The sequence below is a fragment of the Balaenoptera borealis genome, assembly GCF_965194805.1.
Source record: "Balaenoptera borealis genome assembly, chromosome: 5".
Classification (NCBI taxonomy): domain Eukaryota; kingdom Metazoa; phylum Chordata; class Mammalia; order Artiodactyla; family Balaenopteridae; genus Balaenoptera; species Balaenoptera borealis.
Window position 1 is genome coordinate 83,175,995 of NC_138862.1, and position 20,720 is coordinate 83,196,714.

At 52.2% G+C, this 20,720-nt stretch overlaps 1 protein-coding gene across 8 annotated transcripts; it reads right to left on the reverse strand.

Moving 5' to 3' along the window:
- Nucleotides 1-39: 39 nt before the first annotated feature.
- EIF4G1 (eukaryotic translation initiation factor 4 gamma 1) lies at nt 40-19,237 on the reverse strand. Of its 8 annotated transcripts, none has more exons than XM_082393842.1 (33): nt 19,082-19,237; nt 18,205-18,261; nt 17,889-17,982; nt 17,511-17,597; nt 16,211-16,387; nt 15,882-15,981; nt 14,687-14,799; nt 13,793-13,885; nt 13,528-13,594; nt 12,417-13,238; nt 12,073-12,161; nt 11,794-11,980; nt 11,568-11,701; nt 11,281-11,439; nt 10,942-11,127; nt 10,574-10,771; nt 10,218-10,364; nt 9,770-10,006; nt 9,456-9,560; nt 9,181-9,340; nt 8,877-8,977; nt 8,155-8,257; nt 7,474-7,576; nt 7,015-7,247; nt 6,753-6,871; nt 6,450-6,622; nt 6,019-6,144; nt 5,779-5,860; nt 4,132-4,230; nt 3,885-4,019; nt 3,677-3,758; nt 3,399-3,539; nt 40-670 (listed from the first exon to the last, which is right to left on the reverse strand). In XM_082393842.1, the coding sequence occupies exons 3-33, from the start codon at nt 17,946-17,948 to the stop codon at nt 486-488; spliced, it is 4,803 nt and encodes a 1,600-aa protein (XP_082249968.1). In that variant the 5' UTR covers nt 17,949-17,982; nt 18,205-18,261; nt 19,082-19,237; the 3' UTR covers nt 40-485. The 8 variants fall into 8 exon arrangements, with proteins under 8 accessions (XP_082249968.1, XP_082249967.1, XP_082249970.1 ...); XM_082393841.1 differs by having other exon boundaries at nt 10,942-11,130; XM_082393845.1 differs by lacking the exon at nt 40-670 and adding an exon at nt 3,166-3,226 and having other exon boundaries at nt 10,942-11,130.
- Nucleotides 19,238-20,720: the final 1,483 nt, after the last annotated feature.

Below are 20,720 nucleotides of genomic sequence, written 5' to 3' on the forward strand. Positions count from 1 at the left end.
TCCAGAGTGAGCAGGCCATAAAGCAGAGAGGCAGTGAGCTTAATTGAATTCATGTTTAATAATTACAGGCACCGTGCCCCCCCTTCCCCCTGCCCAGGCAGCAGCAGGGGTGGTGCAGGGGCTGGGGCGTATGCCCCCAGCAGCGAGGACGGCAGTCCCAAGAGTGATTTTTCAGAAAATAAAAAAGGACCAGGGGCAGGCGGTTGTGCCCCCCCCCAAGACACACCAAATTTCAAGACTTTATATATAATATATCTCTGTGTCCCAGGGGGAGGAGAGGGACACCTGGCAGCATCCTGGAGGGGGGCCCCACGCAGCCCCAAGCCATCCTGCCTCTTCAGCCACTTTATTAGCTCAGACAACATCGCACTACAGGCACCCACTGCCGCCGCCGCTGCTGCCGCCCCCCCCCCCACTGCAGTCCGGGCGGCTGGCTTGGCCATCCGAGTGTCCATGGGGCTCCAAGTCCCCGGCCCCACCCGCCCTCAGTTGTGGTCAGACTCCTCCTCCTCCGCCTCACGAAGCCACTTGAAGAAAGCTGTGACAGATTTAAGGGCCACACCCTTGCCCTGCTGTTCAGCGGGGTCCTTGCTACTCTCCCAACTATAGAAGGCGTCCTCCTTCACCACGTCCTCATCGTACAGCGCATCAAAGAACATCCGAAGCAGGTCTGCAAGCAGGCAGGACAGCAGTTACAGGCACGCTGCCCACAATCACTCCATCCCCCCTCCCAGGGATCCCTCCCCTAAGCTCCACTGCTGAGACAAGGCCCTGACCCACCGTGCTGACATTTGTGTGTCTGGCCATTCCAGAGTGACTAGGTCTCTGACGGGATGCTTATCTCATGATCTAAGAGACTGATGCGCAAGAGTGAGTCACTTGGCCAAAACTTAGAAACCTGCCCAGCCTCACCTCAGCAGCTTCAAACTTCTCCATTCATGATATATTTAATGGGGAACACTGCAGAATTGGTATTCCTGAATTTGAGGAATCACAGTGTCTCCCACAAAAGTCAAGGGTATAACCTGGAACATTCACTGGCCCCCATTAGATTCTGACAAACCCTTAACCCCAATTTTCTCTTACTTTCCACACACCTCCTGAACATATACACCTCCTGAACATATACACCCCCTCTGTGGCCTTGTCACTTTTACGTGTGATGTAACCTTTGCCAGGAACATTCTTTCTTGTAATCTTTTATCACCTACCTAGTGAATTCCTTTAGGCTCAACTCAAGCACCCTCTGTTTTGATCTTCCTTCTCCCTCACCCCTAGCTACCCGTCAGCCTTCCAAAGCACTTGTACAATCCCTGAACGTAATCCATTCCATTCCCCACACTGCACTGCCAGTCTGTCCAAAGAAAACAATACATTCTTAAAGAAAAGGGAGGCTGAGTAGTAAATACATTTCTTCTGAATAAAGCATAGGACCTAGAGTCCAGGCCTGAGTGAAACACTGACTGAGCCATCTAAGAGAAGCTGCAAACCAGGATGTTCCTCAGGGCATGCACACCCTCAGATCCACAACCGCTGCCTACGGACAGCTTCCCACACCCATCCCACAGCAATGGCAGCAACAGATCATTTATCCCAAGCTTGTTCTCCAAATCCCATGCACACCCATCCCGGGGACCCTATACAATCAATTACCCACTCTGCCCTGTATTTTCAAGCCCAAGTTTCTCCCATCTAAACACAAAAGGCCTCCTTTACAACTGCTATCTCTTTACAGCCAAAAAGATCTGTCTTTTGACAAGAGATTAGTTGAATTCAAAGATTTTTGTCTGCACTTTGTTTTCTTTTCCTCCTGATTCAGGTATTACTCTGTCCTTTCCAATCCAGATCCTGCCCCCTGCTGTACCAAATATTGTTTCTGCCAGGGTGGCCTCCATGTTTTCACACTCCAGAGGCCCTAATTTTCAGATCTGCTCCTATGGAATCCGGGCACATCTAGCATTACTGACCACTTTCCTCTCCTAAAATCACTCTGTCCTTCGTCCATAGGGTCTTATCCTCCTTTGGTCCCTACCTGTGGGACCTCTATCTCCTCAAGGCTGTATCCCTTGGGCAATCTTATACCCTCTTGTGACTTGCACATGTGTTGCCCTGTGCCAGCAGTTCAAGAGATGGGCCTCCAGCCCTCACCTCTTCCTCTCCAAATGAAATCAGATACCCAGCTGTCTACCTGACTGACATCTCTGATCGCCCCCACCAGGACCACAAACTCAACATGACCAAACTCAACTTGACCCAGTGTTCCCTACCGCCCAGTGAATGGCACCCCCCACTATCACCTCACCTGCTGAAACTATCCTGGGAGTCATATATGACTTCCAATCTCTCATCACCCGCCCCCCAGGCCAGTGTGTGTCTTGAATCTGCCCACTCCTCTCCCATCCCCACTGCCACCAGTGAGGTTGAGTCACTACCAACACACCCCTGATCTGCTGATCCGGCCACATTCACATTCACCCCACTCCAAACCACTCTTCCCACTAATGGCCAGGATGATCTAAAAACTAAAAAAGAATGTTTAAAATCCTTGCTTAAAATCCCATAAAGGGCTTTTCCTGTCCTTAAGATTAAAGCCCAAAACTCATCCCGTGGCTTACATAGCCCTGCATGACCTGGCCACATCCATCTCTCCACCCAACTTGCCTCACGTACACCTGGTTGCTGTGCTCTCCCACACTGATATTCCTTCAACAGTTTTTACCTTGCGTCATGTTTTCTACCTCAGGGCTTCCCTTAACACACAGTTCCTTCTTGTCAAGTCTCCCCCTCCCATTTGTCATTTAACTCCCATGTGTCAATTCCCACTCACTCTCTGACTAGGTAAATTCTCCCAGAGAGTACCCTTGCAGGACCCATTTTCCAACATTCATCTTGACTCCATGGCCAACATGGGAACTATGCTTGACTTAATCACTTCTAATATCCCAATGTCCTGGCACATACCTGTTTGCTAAATGCATTATTAACCTCAAGCATGTTAACCTAAGCCTCAGTCTCCCAATATGGAAAAGGGGGGAACACCATCTACCCTAAACAATAGTTGTGAGGATTAACTGAGGCAAAGAAAAGCAGCTCAGCCCTGTACCAGGCAGAGGGAGCACAGGATACTTGGAAAACGTTACCATTTATCACCTCTGCACTCCTGGCATCTAACAGTTGGCTAGGCACAAAACAGGTAGTCAATTAACCTTCAAGGCCGAGTCTTGCACTTGTAGGTAAGAAAACAAACAAATGTTTGTTGCAGGGGAAAGGACTCAAACCATCAGGATATTTTGCTCTCCAGTGACCACCCACTTCTCCTGGATTGAGACCCTTTCCACAACTGCCCCTACTATCTGGTAGTTCCTCCAGCCCACCCATCCCTGTGGCCTGGCTCTTACTGGGGGGCTGTTCTAAGGTCACTACAAGGGCCTGGAGGGCATAGAGCGCCTGCAGCTCCTTCTGCTCGTCACACAGGTACTTCTGTAGCAGTTTCGCTCGCGCTTTCAGCACCGCAACATCCACTCGGAGAGGAGTCTCAACTACAGAGAGGAAGACAGGGATAAGTGGAATAATGCACCCTCAGCCTGGTTCAGAACTGGAGACCAAGACCAAAACCTCCCTCCCTCCATATCTGTTGTGCCCACCCTTGCCCCACCAACTCCCTGGCTCCTCTTACAGATAATTGCAGAATAGCAGACCGTTGTCATGAGAGCTCGAACTAATGTGTTGGATGCTACCTGCTGCTCATTCACGTTGGCCTGTGCAGAAGAAAGACAAATGGCCCATTAAGTTCTGTATTATGCCTGGAAGGCTCCATTCTTGCTGCCCTCACCTGCACTACCTTCTCCTTTCTCTCTCTCCCCCAATATCCAGGAGAAATATACCTCTATCCAGTCAAACACCCGCTGGTTACTGCTGCCCTCCTTCAGCAGCTTCTCCAGCTGCTTGCTCAGCTCCTCAGAGGACAGCAACCTCTGGCCAGGGGCTTCTGACTCCTCTCCCAAGGTATACTCCACCTTCTGCAAGCAAAAAGGCCCACAGTTGGGAGGTAAACATGTCACATGAGATGAGGGAAGAGGAAAGGACTGGCTGACCCCAACTGCTAGAGTTAACTTAAGTCCAGCTGCAAACCTGCGCAGTGACAAAGGCACTGACATCCTGGCCTTCAGGTAAAAATTCCTTCCAGCTGAGTCCAGCCTCTCGCCACAGCGTCCCGACCTTCTTGGGACCCTGGAAAACATAAGACCAACTTAGCAACTCTCTTTCTCTCCAAGAAGCTAACAGCTCCACAAATGTCATCCAATAAATGCATACTGAAAGCCCACTAGGTGCCTGCTAGCAGCTCAGGATGCTACAGAGGTACTGAATGGGAACAGTGCTTCCACGCCTACGGTCTAGTAACGGGCACAAACATCAGTCAAATAACCACCCTAAGTCACAAGAACTCACCCACCACCGTGCTATGAGACCTGGGGGATGGCCTGAGACCTCTAGGAAAATGTCAATTAGCTGTCACAGGATTCTCAAAGAATTACTGGACCACAAAAGGTAAACAACCAAATCCAAATATCTCATCCTAGCCTTCTACACTCATCTACGTTTTTTAAAATATAGCTTAGTTTTTCATTATTGCAAGTAACAAATGCTTATGGGAGAGAAAAACGTCTAACAAGTATGCTTATTTGGTTCCCAAATCCAGAAAATTTTAGAAGCAGACGTTAAGTCCCCACCCCCAATCCAACACAAATCAGAAATCTTCATGTAAACGGCAGTTTGAGTTCATTTTCTGTAAGGGGCAAGAGATTCTGAAGCCATCACTGTTTTACAATAACAGATATTCAGGATGACGCCATCAACCCTTGACAAAATTACTGTACTTCATGGATTTTAAAAATGCCCATTTTAACACCACTAAAACTGAGGTGTCTCACAGTTGGCATATTACCACATTTCAAAAATATGACCATGTCTTTTCTTTCTCAGCAGTGCATAGATAAGATGTTGTAGAATCTATGGCACCTTAGAGTCAATGAAATACATATATAATTCCATATGCTTTTTCTTTTAAATTATTATTTTAAATTTCTCAGAAACCATCCTGGTACATATTTCTACCTAAAACAAGTAATATGATGCTGAAAGAACAATTCCTCTCGATTCAAAGACTTACTCCTCTAAGTTCCAGATACTGAACTCTTAAAAAACTACACTTCCCAACATCTCACCACCACTAAGTACCACACCCAACTTGCCTTTCTCATCATTTCACCTTTCTCCTTGCTAATCAAAATTAATTTTAACAAAGCGGTTTCCATCGTGAATGTTACCAAATAGACACCCCTTTGCAACTTCACAGTACTTAAAGCACTCCATTTCAGCTATTTTATTTCACACTTTACTCCACACTGTTGTCTTCATTAAGCTGTCATTTCTTCTTTCTTTTCCAACTTGTTTCCTAACTGTGTTTTTATTCACTGCTGTGTTCCCAGTGCCTAGTATATGGTAAATGTTCTAAAAGATGCTAGTTGAATGAATGAGTGAATCAATCAAGGGCCTAGGGCCTTAGATTCTCATTCTCCTCCAGCCTTGGCCAGAACCTACAACAGGCACTGGTCTGAGGGAGAGTGCCAGCCTCAACATTTCCTCTCCCAGGTACCCACACAGCACTACCATCCCACCAAAGGACCATGAGGCTTCAGGGTCACTGCCAACACGCAAAACCACATGGTGGGAAGAGAAGTTCTCAATACACTACCTCTGAAAGGCTCTCTCACTCACCATGCTTTTGCATAGGAGCCCCAGGATCTCCAGCAACAGGGAAGCAGCTTTGCCCAGGGGTCTCAGAGGTTTTGTAATCTCCCTACAAGAGAAAAATCCAGTGTTGACAGCCTTCCACACCCTCTCAACACACTATCCCATCCCTCCCTAAATCCAGGCGTCTAAGTTGCCACACCTCTCCTCCCTCTTCCCTCTTCTTCCTGTCTTTACCTCCCCTGACTTCCACCACAGGGGACTAACCTGAACAGCTCCCCCATGGGCACCCCACCTTCATGCAGAATGGGCGTTACCAGTTCTGCTAGGTAGAGCCACACATGAGGGATGTCAATTTCCATGTCTTCAGCCAATTCCAGGATTTCATATAGCCTGCAAAGAGAATTCAAAGTCATCTAGGAGAGACAAGCTGCACTCCTACCCTCCTGCTGGGGCAACAAAGGCACGGCTAAAGGATCAAATGTGGAGCCCTTCAGGAACATTTCCTAAACATGGGGCAATTATCTCAAGCTAAAGCCATCTTCTTCTCCTTAGATGGCTCACCCCCAACCCTGCCAAAAGTTATGTTGCCCAGGATGGCTGAGGAGCCTACATTCTTAGCTAAGGTTCCACGGGTCCTACAAAGGAGGGAAATTTGTGGGTATGTAAAAGTGGGGGGCCCACCAAGTCAGTCATACCCTTGGTAGTACTGGGCAGTGGAGAGGTGCCCAGCACAGAGCAGCTGGTGCAGCAGTTGCCCCATGTGCTCACGGGCAATGGCGCTGCGCTCCAGTGTGGACTCGATGCCGTGCCGCACAAAGATGAAGAGCAGCGAGGGCGAGGCCAGCTCCTGCACGCACTGAACCGCCTCCTGCAGGGGCGCAGCACACAGAAGAGAGAGCAGTCACTGTCTGGCCCAGACCCTACACCCATGCCTGTCGGCACAGGCCCCTTCCCGCCCACCCTGCCGTCACTCAGACCGCTCCGCTCCCACTGCTTACCTTCATGTCATTGAGATGGAGGTATTCCTCAATGATGGCCCTGGATTTCTTCTCCAGCTCCTCTTCAGAGAGCGCAGCCCTTGGGGGACTCACAGGGGGCAGGGCGGCTTCTCGCTTCACTGAGCGAAGAAAAACAGATCAGAGATTCTTCAGTTCCAGTCTTCCTAGCAAACAGGGTCTGGAGCCCTGAAGACACTGTCTGGGTACTAGCTAGTCCCAAACCAGCCCACACCCTTCCCTTCCCCACCCCCCAGACCCTTACCAGCATCCCGCCCGCGGTCCCGATCCTCCGTGAGGCTAGCTGCCTTGCGCAGTCCCTCAGGCTGAGAGGGCCGCTCTCTACTCCGATCCTCCACTTCCTTGCTGAAGCTCCGCTTGGTGGCGGGTGTCCGTGCACGATCAAGCCGGTCACCACGGTCACCTCCCCGTTCACTCCGCTCTAGGCGGTCTCCCCGGTCCCCAGCTTTCTCACCTCGTTCCCGGCTCAAGCTACTCCTGGAAGAAAGACAGGCACATCGACTCTCACCTGTACTGCCCACAGGCACTCTTGTTTAACTATCCAACATGCTGAGCAACTGTCAGGCCTTGTTCTTGGCATCAGGTATATGCCCCAATCTCAGCCAGGAGCTCTGAGCATTACAGGTGTAAGGATTCCTATGGCAGCAGTCAAAACCCAAACAGTACTCCAAGTGTGAAAACAAAGACATCGAGGAAACCTCACCTCTGTATCACACGTCTGTTATCTGTGCTTTCTGTAGGTACTGCTTGTTGAAGGGCTGAGAAGCGATTCAAGGTACTAGTAGCTGGACGAGCAGCTTCTGATGCTGGGGAAGGAGAAAACCCAGATTAAAACCTATTTCCGGGGCTTCCCTGGTGGCGCAGTGGTTGAGAATCTGCCTGCCAATGCAGGGGACACGGGTTCGAGCCCTGGTCTGGGAAGATCCCACATGCAGCGGAGCAACTGGGCCCGTGAGCCACAACTACTGAGCCTGCGCATCTGCAGCCTGTGCTCCACAACAAGAGAGGCCGCGATAGTGAGAGGCCCACGCACCGCGATGAAGAGTGGCCCCCACTTGCCACAACTAGAGAAAGCCCTCGCACAGAAACGAAGACCCAACACAGCCAAAAATAAATTTAATTAATTAATTAATTAAAAAAAAAAAAAGAGGATGCCTTTAAAAAAAAAAAAAATCCTATTTCAGTACATCCTATCTCCTACTCGCCAGTTTAGGACACTTGGTCCTAGTCCTGACACTAGAGTAGTTCAGCCCCTAGTGCCAAGTACACGCTGCCTGTATTACCTAACTAACCACTCTGTAATGAAAGCCCCCGATACAGAGAAGACGCTGCCCTCAGGAGAGCTGATTCCTAACCACCCAGCTCTTTACAGTGGCCTCCATACCTGCATCGGAGGGCTTGGCTCCTGAGCCTCCACTGCTTCCCTTGCCCCAGCTCAATCGCCCTCCAGGTGCAAACAGCTGGTTGTTAGAATCAATGGAGCCAGGCTGAGGAAGGAAAGGGAGTGAGAGTCACAGGTCTGATCCAGCCAAAGCCCACGCCAGCCCTCACCACACACAGCCGTAAGGGGCCCAGACCAGGGGCCATGCAAACTTTCCCAGTAAAGAGCCAGACAGTAAACATTCACTACAGACCAGGCAGTTTGAACTACTCAACTCTGCCGCTGTACCACAAGAGCAGTCACAGACAATATTTAAAAGGGAAGAGTGTGGTTATGTTCCAATAAAACTATGCACATTGAAATTTAAACTTTATATAATTCCTCATCACAAAGTATCATTCACTTTTTGATTCTTTTCAACCACTAAACAATGTAGAAAACTCTCATTCTTAGCTTGTGGGCTGTATAGAAGGAGGGAATGGCTGGATTGGCGTGCATGTCAGGGTGCTGACCACTGATCCAGACCAATGTGAATACACCCCCTAGAGTTGGCAGTCCCGTCTCTAGCAATCTAACCAGCTAGTCTAAGGGGGAAAATTGAGCTGTCACCTTCCCCACCTCAGACAAGTGAGGGGATTAAGATCCAAACCTGTGCTTAAGGCCCATCTGACCCCTCTTTATCCTCCCATCACTGACATCAGCCCTTCCAACACACACACCCCTACCTTCGTGATCTTAGTGAGTCGTGAGGTGTCAATAGGGCGGCTGCCCTTGCTGATGGGCACTGTGTTCCAGCCACCATCATCCACAAGTGGAAGGCCACGGCCTGGAACAAAAAGGAAAGCATACTGGAATGGTGAGTAAGTCCCAAGAACCCTGTTCCCGAGGGCTGCCCCCAGCCTCCATTCCTCAGATCCTCAGTTCCATCATGGGGTCTCAGTGGCCCAGACACGTGGCACTAACAAGAAGTCATCAGTGGAAAGCACAACCCCTCACATTGTCCATCCTCAGTCCCAGCCTCAAACTCACTGATGGGTGGGCCTGGAGGGCCACCCCGACGCTTGTCGCTGCCCTTGGCCATTAACTGCTGCACTTTTATGTGCTCCCGATGCTCCTCCAGCTCAGCTTCCTTGTGGATTTGGTCAATCGTCTTGGGACCCTGGTCCCCTCGACGCGGCACCCAATTGCTCTGTGGGGACAGGCCGGTCACAAGGTAATTACATCAGACAGGGCCAGACAAAAGTGTCAGGAACTGGGACTGTGGGGTCAGAGGCAGCAAACAGTGGGAAAGAGGGGACACACACCCGTCGCAGATCCAGCACGTCTTGCAGCATAAAGCGGATTCGGGATGAAGTCTTCTTTTCCTTAATGATTTTTTCCATCTGGTTGAAATATTGATCCATTCGGGGCTAACAAGAAGCAAAGGGATCAAGGTCAGGAACTTCTAAAACTTCACCTCCAACTACAGGCCATGCCCCTCCTCAGGCCTTCAGCTCCGCCACTGTACTCAGTGGCACACAGTGCCACTCAGACACAACAGCTGGGAAGGGTGTCTGTCAGTGGACCACAGACCCCACGCGCTTCAGCCTGTCCTCTCCCATACCCCAGGACCCCCTACCTTGGCCTTTTCAAAGTCCAGGTCTTTGCCAATGGTGGTAAGCAGACGGCAAAGGCATTCGAGGGACTCTTCATCATGGTTCTTAAGTAGTTTAACCACACAGTCGTGCATGATTGCCTCTGTTAACATCTTCAGCTTGAACAACTCCCCGATAAACTTGATATTCCCTAAAGAGCGCCGCCGGGCTATGTCTCGAGCCTCTTCCAGCTCTTCCTTCAGGCGTCCCCGTTCCTCTGCCTGCCAGTCATGGGACAGGGATCACATCAGAAAGACAGCCAGCCACTCAGCTAAATCTGTTCTCTCTTCCACTATCTAGATTCCTAAACCTAGCAGCAAGCACTCACGTCCTAAGGCAGAGAAACCCCCAAAACGCCAATATCCCCACCCCCACTTCTGCAGTGAGCAGCACCCGGGTGAGCAGGGGAACTGGGAATGGAGTCTCTCTCACCGTAGCAGCTTCATCCATCTCCTTTTGCTTCTTCTCAAAAACCTCATCATCATCTTTGTCTTTTTCAAACTCCTTCTGACATCGATTTAACAACAGTTTTCGGAAGTTCACAGTCACTGTTGGCTTTTCTGTAGTGGGCACTTTCAGCTGTATGTCAAAGAGAACGCCACATTCAGACCAGTCCAGGGCAGGGAAAACCCTCCAAAAGTCTTCAACTACCTGACCCAGGAAGACCTCTGGCCCTGGCTCTGCCACCAACAGCACAGGATAGAGGAGAACCAAGAAGCTGGACTCAGAGTCTTAGGAAGAGAAGTGGGAAGCTAAACCACAAGGTTTAGAAAACAGTGGAAACTAACCGCCATGAGGCAGCGGCACATGTTGGCATAGGCCACAGAGAAGTTGGGTTCTGAAATGGCCTTCTCGAAGATGAGGTCAATGACCCCTTTGAGGCGTTCCTCGGTGTCGATGGCTAGCTGCGTCACCTGCTTCATCAGCTGCTGGAACATCTGGGGTGTCAGCTTATTCAGGATGGAGCGCACCCTGCGGAACAGGTCCTGGAGGGGAGAGGGAACAGAGAAGACAAAGAATCCAGTGAAGTTTTCAGAAGAACAGGGGCTGCTAGGAGGGATGGAGAAAGTAGATACTAGTGATGAGAGGGCAAGGCTGGCTCAGAGGGCAGACCTTGCAAAGAAGGAACGGAGACCAAACCACGACTCGCAGGTACCTGGGTTTTGCTGCCATCAGCGTCCTCCTCCCCTCGGTCCTTCTCAGCCACTGTCCGCTTGCTACTGGGTTTCCAGGCCTTCTCTGCTTTGTTCAGCTTTATATCTTCGGTCATTGACACCGTGGCAATGATCTTGCGTGGTTCCTTTCGGGGGCCCTGCTGAGATCGCCGGGGTCCCAGACCAGCCTGCTAAGCAAGGAGCAGGGACAAGAGAAGCCACGGAACTAGTCAGCACAACCTACTACCACTACCACACATCTCCAGGGCAGACTTCTCCCCACCCCCACAATGAGATACAGGAAGCCAACACCCCCAACTCCCCTTGCCAGTCCCACTCACCGGCCCTCGGGGCAGCTCCCCACCTGGCCCACCCCTCGGGGGCCCACGGCTGCTAAGGGCTGGTCGGCCAAGGTTGGCAAAGGACGGAGTGAAGTCTGGGCCACAATTTATGCCTTGAAGTCTACTGGGATCCAGTGGCCGCAATGGTGTTTTATTGGCCTGCAAAAAGGACAGGGAAGGTATGAGAAACAGGCTAGGGCTAGCTACTGACCACTCTTTCAAGACCTCTGGCTCCTCCCCAGCCAGCCAGCCTGCCCAAACTTACCCTCTCCCTTAAGCCCACCAACCTTATCCAACACCACATCACTGATATGGGGCAATCCCTCCGGCTTCTGCATACTGGCAAAGATGAACTGAAAGCCAAGCAGGAACTCACGGTCATAACGCTTTTTCTCCTCAAGGTTTAGAGGCTTCCACTGATCTGCAAGGAAAACAGGATGAACCAATCACACTGCTTTCTCCTGGGGCCCTGATAAGCATACTCAACCCTTCTCAACCCTTCCTTCTGCATACCTGACTTATATTCATACTTCTGTTCCCCCGGCTGGATGTTCTCAGCATTTTGAATCTTGTCTTCCTTTGAGTCCCAGGTCTCGTCTGCTTCCTCAGGTCGCGGGGGCACACTGCTGCCCTCAGGCTCTGGGCTGGGATTGTTGCCTACAGGAGGCTGATTTTCTACCTCTGATACTCCTGGGTTCACCTGTAACCATTGGACATTCCGTTTTGGTTGCAGCGTGACCACTGTTCCATACCCAAACTTTGCCCTTCTCCCTCCGCTTTCTGCTCCCTTACCTCCTTGAAGGCATCTAGAAGGTCTCCTACAGCCTCCTTCTTATTGAGCTCCTTAATTTTCCGTCTCCTCTTTGGCACAGATACTGCCACTATTTGGGGGTGGGGGGGAGGAGTGAGAATAACTTAAGGAGTACCCCCAACCCCTGGGAAAAATAAAAAGTAGCCATGGTACAATATTCCCTTTTTTCATCACACCCTCTCTTGACTTAGAATTCCTTAATCTAACCCTTAAAAGTTCCATTACAGGGCTTCTATGACCCAGACACAATGGCACGAGAGGTCATCAATGAAGAAAAAGAACCACACCCAGCATGCCCCACCTCTACCATCCAGCCACACCTTACCTTGGGTGACTGATGCCACCTCCAAATTCTGGGACAGGTGGGCTGGGACAGGGGTGCTCTCTAGGGGGAGCGGTTCCTCGCCTCCCTTCTCACCCTCAGCTTCTCCTTCCTCTTCCTCTTCTTCCTCTTCCTCCATGTCCTCCTCTTGAGCAGGGGAAGCAGCTGGAGGAGCCACAGCTGAAGTGGCAGAAAGGATGGTGGGGGGAGCCACCAATGCTGTAGCCTCCTTGGCCTGCTCCTCTGGTTCACTGACTGGGCTTAAGTCCACAGCTGGTGGCGAGGGGGCTCCGTTGAGCAGTTCCTCAGGTTGGGCAGTTGGAGCAATGAGCATGGGGGATTCAGAGGGACAAGCCGGGGGAGGGAGAGGGGCAAGCTCCAGGCTCGACTCCAACTCTGGTTCCAAATTCTCAGACAGGACCGTGCCATTAGGCTCAGGAAGAATTTCCACCTTGTGAGATGCCAGGGGGGTGGGAACCTGGAGAGGACTGGAAGAGAACTCAGATTCTGGAACTGGTTTGCTGAGTGTCACTTCTACTTCCAGTATGGGTTCAGCGAGGGGAGTGGGTTCTGGAGAGAGGCAATATGGCTCCCCAGTTTCAGAGGGCATGGGGGTTGATTCTTCTACAGATGTTTGTATCATCCCCGTTGTCATAGTGTCCCCAGGAATAGGGAGGACTGTGAGATTAGGCTCAGACCCCGGTTCCAAGACTGGGGGTGGTGATGGGGTCGGAGAAGGTGATGAAGGCTGGGATTCTGAAGGGCTGTGCTCTGGGCCAGGCAGCCCTGGCCGCTCCCCAATGACTGCTCCCTGCGACCGGTCATCTGCACCATAGGAAGAACGAGTAGTTAGAGGCAAGTCCTTCACTGCTATTGCTCTTCGTCCTCCCAGCCAAGCATTCCCAACCTAACAGCCCCCTACACACACACACCAGTCTTCTCCCACCTAGGTCTTTTCCATTCTCACTCAAAATCCAATCTACCCTAAAATCCGACTACCTGACACCTAAGTCATTCTTCTCTGGCACCCAATTCAAGTCACTCCATTTCCTTGGCATTTTAAATGATCACACTCCTTTTCCCCATAAAGGCTCTGCCCCACCTGCTTACTTACCTGGCCGGACAACAACAGCAACCTGGGGTGTCTCCCCATTAGCCTGAGGCTCCAGACCACCTCCCGTCTGCAGGACACAAAGGGTTACCAAGTTTGCCCTGAAGAGTCCCACAACCCTTCTTTACTAGAGCCATTTCTACTTTAGCCGCCTAGAAATCCAGGAAAGCAGGGAAATGAATCCCTTAGTTGAAGAAAAAGATCCAGGGACCTAGGAGTCCAGGGCAGAACAGCCATCCCAGCCAGGGCATCACTCAAAGAACAGTACCTGGGGAGGGGTGGGTGTGGAGGCAGTGCGGGCCCCAGACATGATCTCCTCCGTGATATCCTTCCCTCCTTGGTTTGGGTCTCGAATTCGGATCTGGGGAAAAAAAAGCTACAGGATGAGTGGGAAGCAGGAGGAACCCACCTCTCCACCCTGCCCCACTCCTAGGACTCCAGGCCAACCCCCCACCCCTCACTGGGAAGCAGGTAGGTGGGTGTCAGAAACCCCATGAGTTCTGCTGTCAACCCATCCGGCTGCTCTTATAGTCTCGTCTTGGCCCCCACCCCTAAGATACCCTTGACCTCACAGAGCAGCCATGTACATCACAATGCCCCTCCCTCCCTCATGCCTGCCCAACCAGAAGTCCCCAAGAAGTGGCTGCATGCCCTGGGGCCCAGGACCCCCATCTAGCACCCATCCGGCTCACTTGTGGCTAGTCTGCTTGATCTCTGGGGGCAGGGACCAGATCCAGTGGGTGGAGCCAGGGTGACTCAGCGGCTTCCCCAGCCCTGGCACCCTATTCTGGGCACCACGCCCAGGGCTTGAGGACTGAGCAGAGGCGGAGGCCTCAAGAGCTTCCAGGACTGGGGGGTGGGGCCACAGAAAGCAAACCATTTCCAAGGCAAGCCACCAGAAACCCAAAACTAAACTTAGATGTTACAGACCCAGAACCCAAGTCTCTAAGGCATTTCCCCACCAGACACTCCAATCTTCCAGTAAGCTTCTTCTACATGGAAATCTTAGCACCTTACAAAGAACCTAAGCACTTCACAGATCCCCATTCTTTGCCTACTCTCAGCTGAAGATCTGCCTCAACTTCCTGCTCCCTGACCCACAACGTGCCTGACCTTGATTCTCCCTTTCCCAGATATCCTAGAGCCCGCTGCTGCTACTCACCGTCTTCCGCTCCCTCTTGGGAGCAATCTGGGGTGGCTGGTTCATCAAAACCGGCGGGGGAGCCACACCAGTGGGAAATTGCTGCACACCCTGGGCTGGGTAGTAGGCGCCAGCTTGGGGGGCGGGAGGGACACGGAAAGGAAGAACAGTGGCAGGGTCAGAGCCCAACCACATACAAATGCCTGCTTGAACACCTCCCACCCCCTGGAGAACCTCTCATCACCCACAGCCGGCCCTTCGCCCTGCCCCACCCTCCTCCCCAAGGGAATGAGGTGTCTATCAAAGCTGGGGAACCAGTCTGAACTGCGTTTACAAGAATTCCTAACACTGACACACACACCCCTTATAGGCAGGCACTTCTTCCCCACCACACACCAGCTACCAGGACTATGTCTGCTCCTCTTCTACCCCGTAAGGTAACACGTATGCACCCCACCCCCAGCAAAACACACACATATACTCTGAGAGAGCAGCAACTACTTAACCTGAAACAGAATCAGGTCTTTGGCTGGGAATGATAAAAACAAGATTTGCCAACCCTGTTCCATTCAACCTGAGTCCAATTCCAGTCTCCAGCCCTTTGCTAAGGGGCAAGGAAACAAAAAGTAACATTATGAACCAGGCCCAGGATGAGAAAAATCCCTTAAAGCAATGGTCTCCAAAATAGGATACATTCTTTAATATCATCCAAAACCTCCACTTGTTTGTTTTTGACAAGCAACATTAAGTGTTATTTGTCTAAATTATGCATACATATAACAAACAAAAACATACATTAAAAGTACATACTCAAAATTTTTCCTGACAGTCAAAAAATTTTGGAAACCACTGCCATAAAGAACAGACTAATCCTTTCCTAGAATATAAATGAAAAACAGCTACAGAAACCTCTCAGATCCACGTTACATGGGCTCCCCCCAACCATGGAACGAGTGTCACAGGGAATATTTACTAACAGGCCTTCAAACTAGTGCTTGAACTGTATTCCTTGACGTGGGGAGGACGCCAACTCTCAGCAACAGTATAAAATCCTCTCCGCACCACCCCCCAACACCAGTTACATATTAAGAACCAATCCCTGCTACCCCTGTCATTTCTAGACCAAGAAACAAGCCTGCGAAGGGTCTTAGCAATTAGTAGGTGAGTTTAGATGCTCCCTGGGACTCACTCTCACCTGACTCCCTCCCCTGCTTACCGTAGGTCCCAAACTCTGTAGGGCTTGCACCCGGATAGAAGCTTGGGGCTCCCGGCTGCACAGGATACTGCTGTGTCGGGACAACATATGTGGAACGCCCCTGGTGGAGGGGAAGGGGGAGAAGGAGGGGAGAGGAGTTGACAGAGCTACGAATACCGCGTCAGACTACAAAGAGAATATACGGCAAGACAGAACAAGCCAACTCTAGGCAATGACCAGAAGAAAGTCCCACCTCTGGAGAAGAGATGGGACTGGAGGGTCAAGGTTAGGAAGGTGGGAGTTGGGGTACAAGGTTGTGTGGCCTCCAGCCCCCAAGCCTCCAGCCTCACCTGTCCAGGGATGTAGTAGGCCCCCTGGGAGGCTGGGTAGGAGATCTGGGAAGGGATCATCATTACTTGGGATCCAGCAGGGTAGACATGGGCAGCTGGGCCAGGGCGGGCGGGGGCTGCACTCTGCACTCGGGAGGCTGCACTGCTCGGGGGCTGGGCCCGGCTAGGGTAGAAGTGCTGTCAGGAGGGAGGAAGGCAGTTGGCACTGGGAAGGGGAGGAAGTGGACAGCAAAATGGCCATTCTGCTATGTCTCTAGTCTGGAGAGAAGTGCCAGGGGCTTTGGAGCATGGGGACCAACACTTCCAAGATTCACCTGACCAACCGAGGTTTAAGTGGCCTCTTGTACTCACAATGTGCCCTCCAAACTCAGATATACACTTTGCACTCTGCATATTTACTCCCTCCCTGCCATGCATACTCATGTCACCTCCTCCAGTCTATCCTTCAGCAGAGGCTTCCTAACACCCAGATGCATCATGCCTAAGTAAAGCCTTTTTCAGCAACATAATCCCCAGCATGCACTGCTCCACCCTAAGGTACTGAAGAGCTAACCGCTAACATGCAAGTCTCCCAGTTCCCAGATACGCGCTATGCAAGATTTAGCCCCTAACATGCATTGGTCAGCCTCAGAATGAGGACCTGGACAGCAAACAAGTCCCCACCCTAAGGAACCCCAGCCCCTGTCTCTAGCCCCTGACTAGGGTGGAGGGTAACGGTGAGACCAGGAGAGAGTCCAGGATTAGCAAAGGGGTATTACCTGCAGAGACCTGAATCCTCCCTGAGAGCACATGGGGACAGGAAAGAAGAGAATTATCCCCAAGGTGATGAGGGGAAAAGATGAAGGAAAAAATAAAGGATGCAGGACAAGAATCCTCTCCCACTTAGTGAGGAAGAATTTATGGAATAGAGAAAGGCAAGAACCAGCTGGAGTGTTTATCTTCCCACAGTCCAAAGAGAAGGAAGGGATGGGGAATGGAGCAATGGCAACCTCCCAGTAAAAGGAGGAAATAGGAAAGCAGGGCCCAAAGAGTTGGCAGCAGGGCCCAACACTGCCCCCAATTCTTAAGGCACCAGGACCCCTGGTAATGCCATCCCCACCAACTACATACTAACCGAGGGGCCAGCCACCGTAAGTAATCAACAGTGCGAAGTGCAGAGCCCCATGAAAGAACACATAGCAACTGTCAGGAAACTGGGGCAGGTACAGGGCCTCCGTAGTTTCCACCCTAGGCCCAAACTGGCCTAAGCTTTAAGTGGCTCCCACCCATGCCCCCTACTCCCCTCCCCACAGCCCCTCACCTGGCGGGGCTGAGAAGGCGTGTTCATTTGTGTCGCTTGAGGCGTACTGAACACCACCGGTGCTGTCTGCCCCGGGGGAAACGCTGGCTGAAGGGGGGAGACCAGATTTCAGCAAGAGGGGAAACCCAGGTGGGGCAGAAACTCAAGCTGGTGAAGGGATCAGATCTGTGGCAAGAGCCTCAAGAGTCCACATATACCCTCCCCATGACAGCCCCTGGGAACAGCCCAGGGGCCCTGTCTCAATTTGGCAGCAGGAAGCTGCACTTTGCCCTGACACAGAAAGGGGTGGGAAAATCCAGAGGCTGGAACCTGTTCCTGACCCGGCTGCCTGGTCTCCCCAACCTGCACCCCAGTCACTGCTAATTCCTCCCTAATTACCTGTGGGAGTCCAGGGGATGGGGCAGGTGGGGGGCCTGTGGGCTGTGGAGCTTTGTTCATTTCATTTGGTGCCACATCAGGGTCCCCCCAGCACCTGTTGGGAGAGAGAGGAGCTCAGAAAGGGGAAGGGACCCAAGCTGAAGGCAAATGGAGTGGGGGAAGGGCTGAAGCAAGGGCTGGGGCCCACAGCGAGCCCCGGAGGCGCCAAGCGGGTGAAGGAGCATTAAAGACCCAGCTTATGTCCCCACCAACACCCTGTCAAACCCACACCGCCTCCAACCACCCCCCTGACCTGCTCAAACAGCCCCTCACTCACCCCCTCGGTTAAGAATAAATCCACGGTGCGGCCTACAGGTTCTGGGCATCCGAGGGCCTGGGGTTGGGAGGTGAGGGGTATCAACCTGGCTCCGCGGGGCCCAAGACCAACCAGACCGGAAATTCCAGGTCTCGCTGGCACCAGGCTCCCGGATCACAAACGGAGCTAGCAGCTTCGGCCGTGGTGTCCCCACCCCCCACCCGGGGACACCGGGTTCGGGGCCTGGCCCGGGGGCACACGAGGCACGCCTGCCGCGGGTGACCGCGGGGGCACCCGCGCGGGGCCAGAGACGAGGCCTGCCGCTGCCCAGGAGTGGAGGCCAGGAAGGGCGGCAGTCGGGCCGTAAAAGGCCGGGCGGGCGGCGGCCGAAGAGGAGCCGGTTTGAAGCAAGTGAGGGTCGGCCTGGAGGGCGGGCGGGGCCGGGGGCTCCTCCCTGCCCGCCGCCGCCGCCTCCTTCCCCTGCGCCCTCCCTGCGCAGCGCCGGCCAGTGCCAAAGAACAACGTGTCACTTCCCGGCGGCCGGGCCGCAAAGGGGGGAGGGGGCGGCGGGCCGGGAGCCGCGGGGCCTGCGCCCGCGGGGCCTCCTCGGGTCGGACCGAGGTGGCACTTAGCGGCCGGGGAACCCGGCGCCCTCCCAGCCCGCGGGGACCACATATTCCGGCCCCGCGCTCCCCCACCCCCACCCAGCAGCCAGGCCGGGCTAGGCCGGGCACACGTGGGCCGGGGATCAGGCCCTGGCGGGCCGGGGCCCGGGCTTGGGCCACGGGGCCAAGGCGCCGGGGCGGCGGCGCAGGGTAGCCGGTCCGGGCCCGGATGGCGGCGGATGCGGGGGGAGGGGGTGGGGGGGCCGGGTCGGGCCCGGACATGGCGGCTTTACCTTCAGTCTCCTTCAGTCCGCGCGGCCAAGCCCCACGCAGCCGCACAGACGTAGTCCACAACCATTTCCGGCTCCCCGCACGGATCCCGCTCGGCGGCCACCGCTTCTCCGCAGGCGCAGCCGTCGCCCCCACGTGACCGGCGCAGAGGGCGGAGCTTCGCCCGGCGCCGCGGAGCACATGGGATTTGCCCCGCCTCGTCATGTGACAGGCACTGCCCGCCCCGTGTCCCCTCCCGAACTTTGGAACTCCCCAGACCGAGCCCCCTCTGCGTCTGTGTTCCGCGGATCTTTAGTTCATTCATACTTCGAGTAAGCATTTATTGACTGCATACTGTGTGCTAGGCGAAGTGCTGGCTGAGGGCTGAGAACACTGAAATTAAAGACTCAGTCCTGCGGAAGTAAATCATGGACAAATACGGAAAGAAATACGAATTAGGCAGCTTTGAAATAATGTAAATTAGATCATTGAAAGACCTATTAAACTGAATGTTACGCTAAAAGGATTGAAACATTCTAAGTAAGGAATTAGTAGATTTATCTTTTATAGAGATCGGCCACTCCCAGGGAGGGACTAAAACCTATCACGGAAAGTTCAAATAGTGATGGAAGAAGTAATCCCAAGACCTCTCGCTGCCCGATAGCCAAGATTTTGAACCGCCTGAAGGGACACACTAGAGCCACATCTAGTTACTCAGAGTCAGCCTGGATTTTAATCCAAACTCTGCCACTTACTCCCCTGGCGATGTACCTACTATCTATCTACCTACTTAATACCTGTTGTAAAATGGGGATATTTGAAACGAGGCAGTCTGGCTCAGTTCTGGGCTTTTACCCACCGTACTTTCACGCTATTGGATTGTGAGGATTAAAGGAATTAATTTTTGTGAAAATGCTTAAAACTGTGCCTAGGTATCTAGCTCTGTTTTCTCTCTCTCCTCCCCACCCCCCTCTCTGTATACAAACACATAGAATCCCAAAAGAAAACATTTTCTTTGCACCAATGATGAACTGGTCACTCAATATATGACCTTTGTGATCTCACTTAATCCTCACAATTTCCTACAAAATGGATTGTATTATTATTCCCATTGTATCTGAGTAACTGAAACTCCAAAGAAAGGAGAGCAAAATAGACACACAGAGGAGGAACCATAAGGAGAAAGAAAATGCAGATCTAGAGTGTTCTCTGTTACACTCTTCACTTGACTTCTGTGACTTTATCATGTATGGCTGGCTCCCTTCTCTACTCTTCTCATTTCTCTTTCTCCCTAAGCAAACTAATAAATAAAAATCAGTTACTGCCTGCATGCCAATTCGTTCCTAGCTCAGAAATCACTCTCGAATTCCAGTCAGAACAAGGTACTACCTAAAAGACATCTTCACTTAGTCACCCCACAGGCATCTTAAATTGTGTATACCCAGATAGAAATGTGTCATCTCTCCCCACTGGATAGAGTCCTCCTTTTGCCCCCAAACCTGTTTTGCTCATGTATTCTTTTTTATGAATAAGTGCCTAACCAGAAAATTTGGATTCATCCTACATTCCTTCCCACCCACATGTCTCATCAGACATCAGGTCCTATTGGTGTTTGAATCAAAATCAAGTCCTGTTGATTTTGTCTTTAAAAGCACTTCTGCC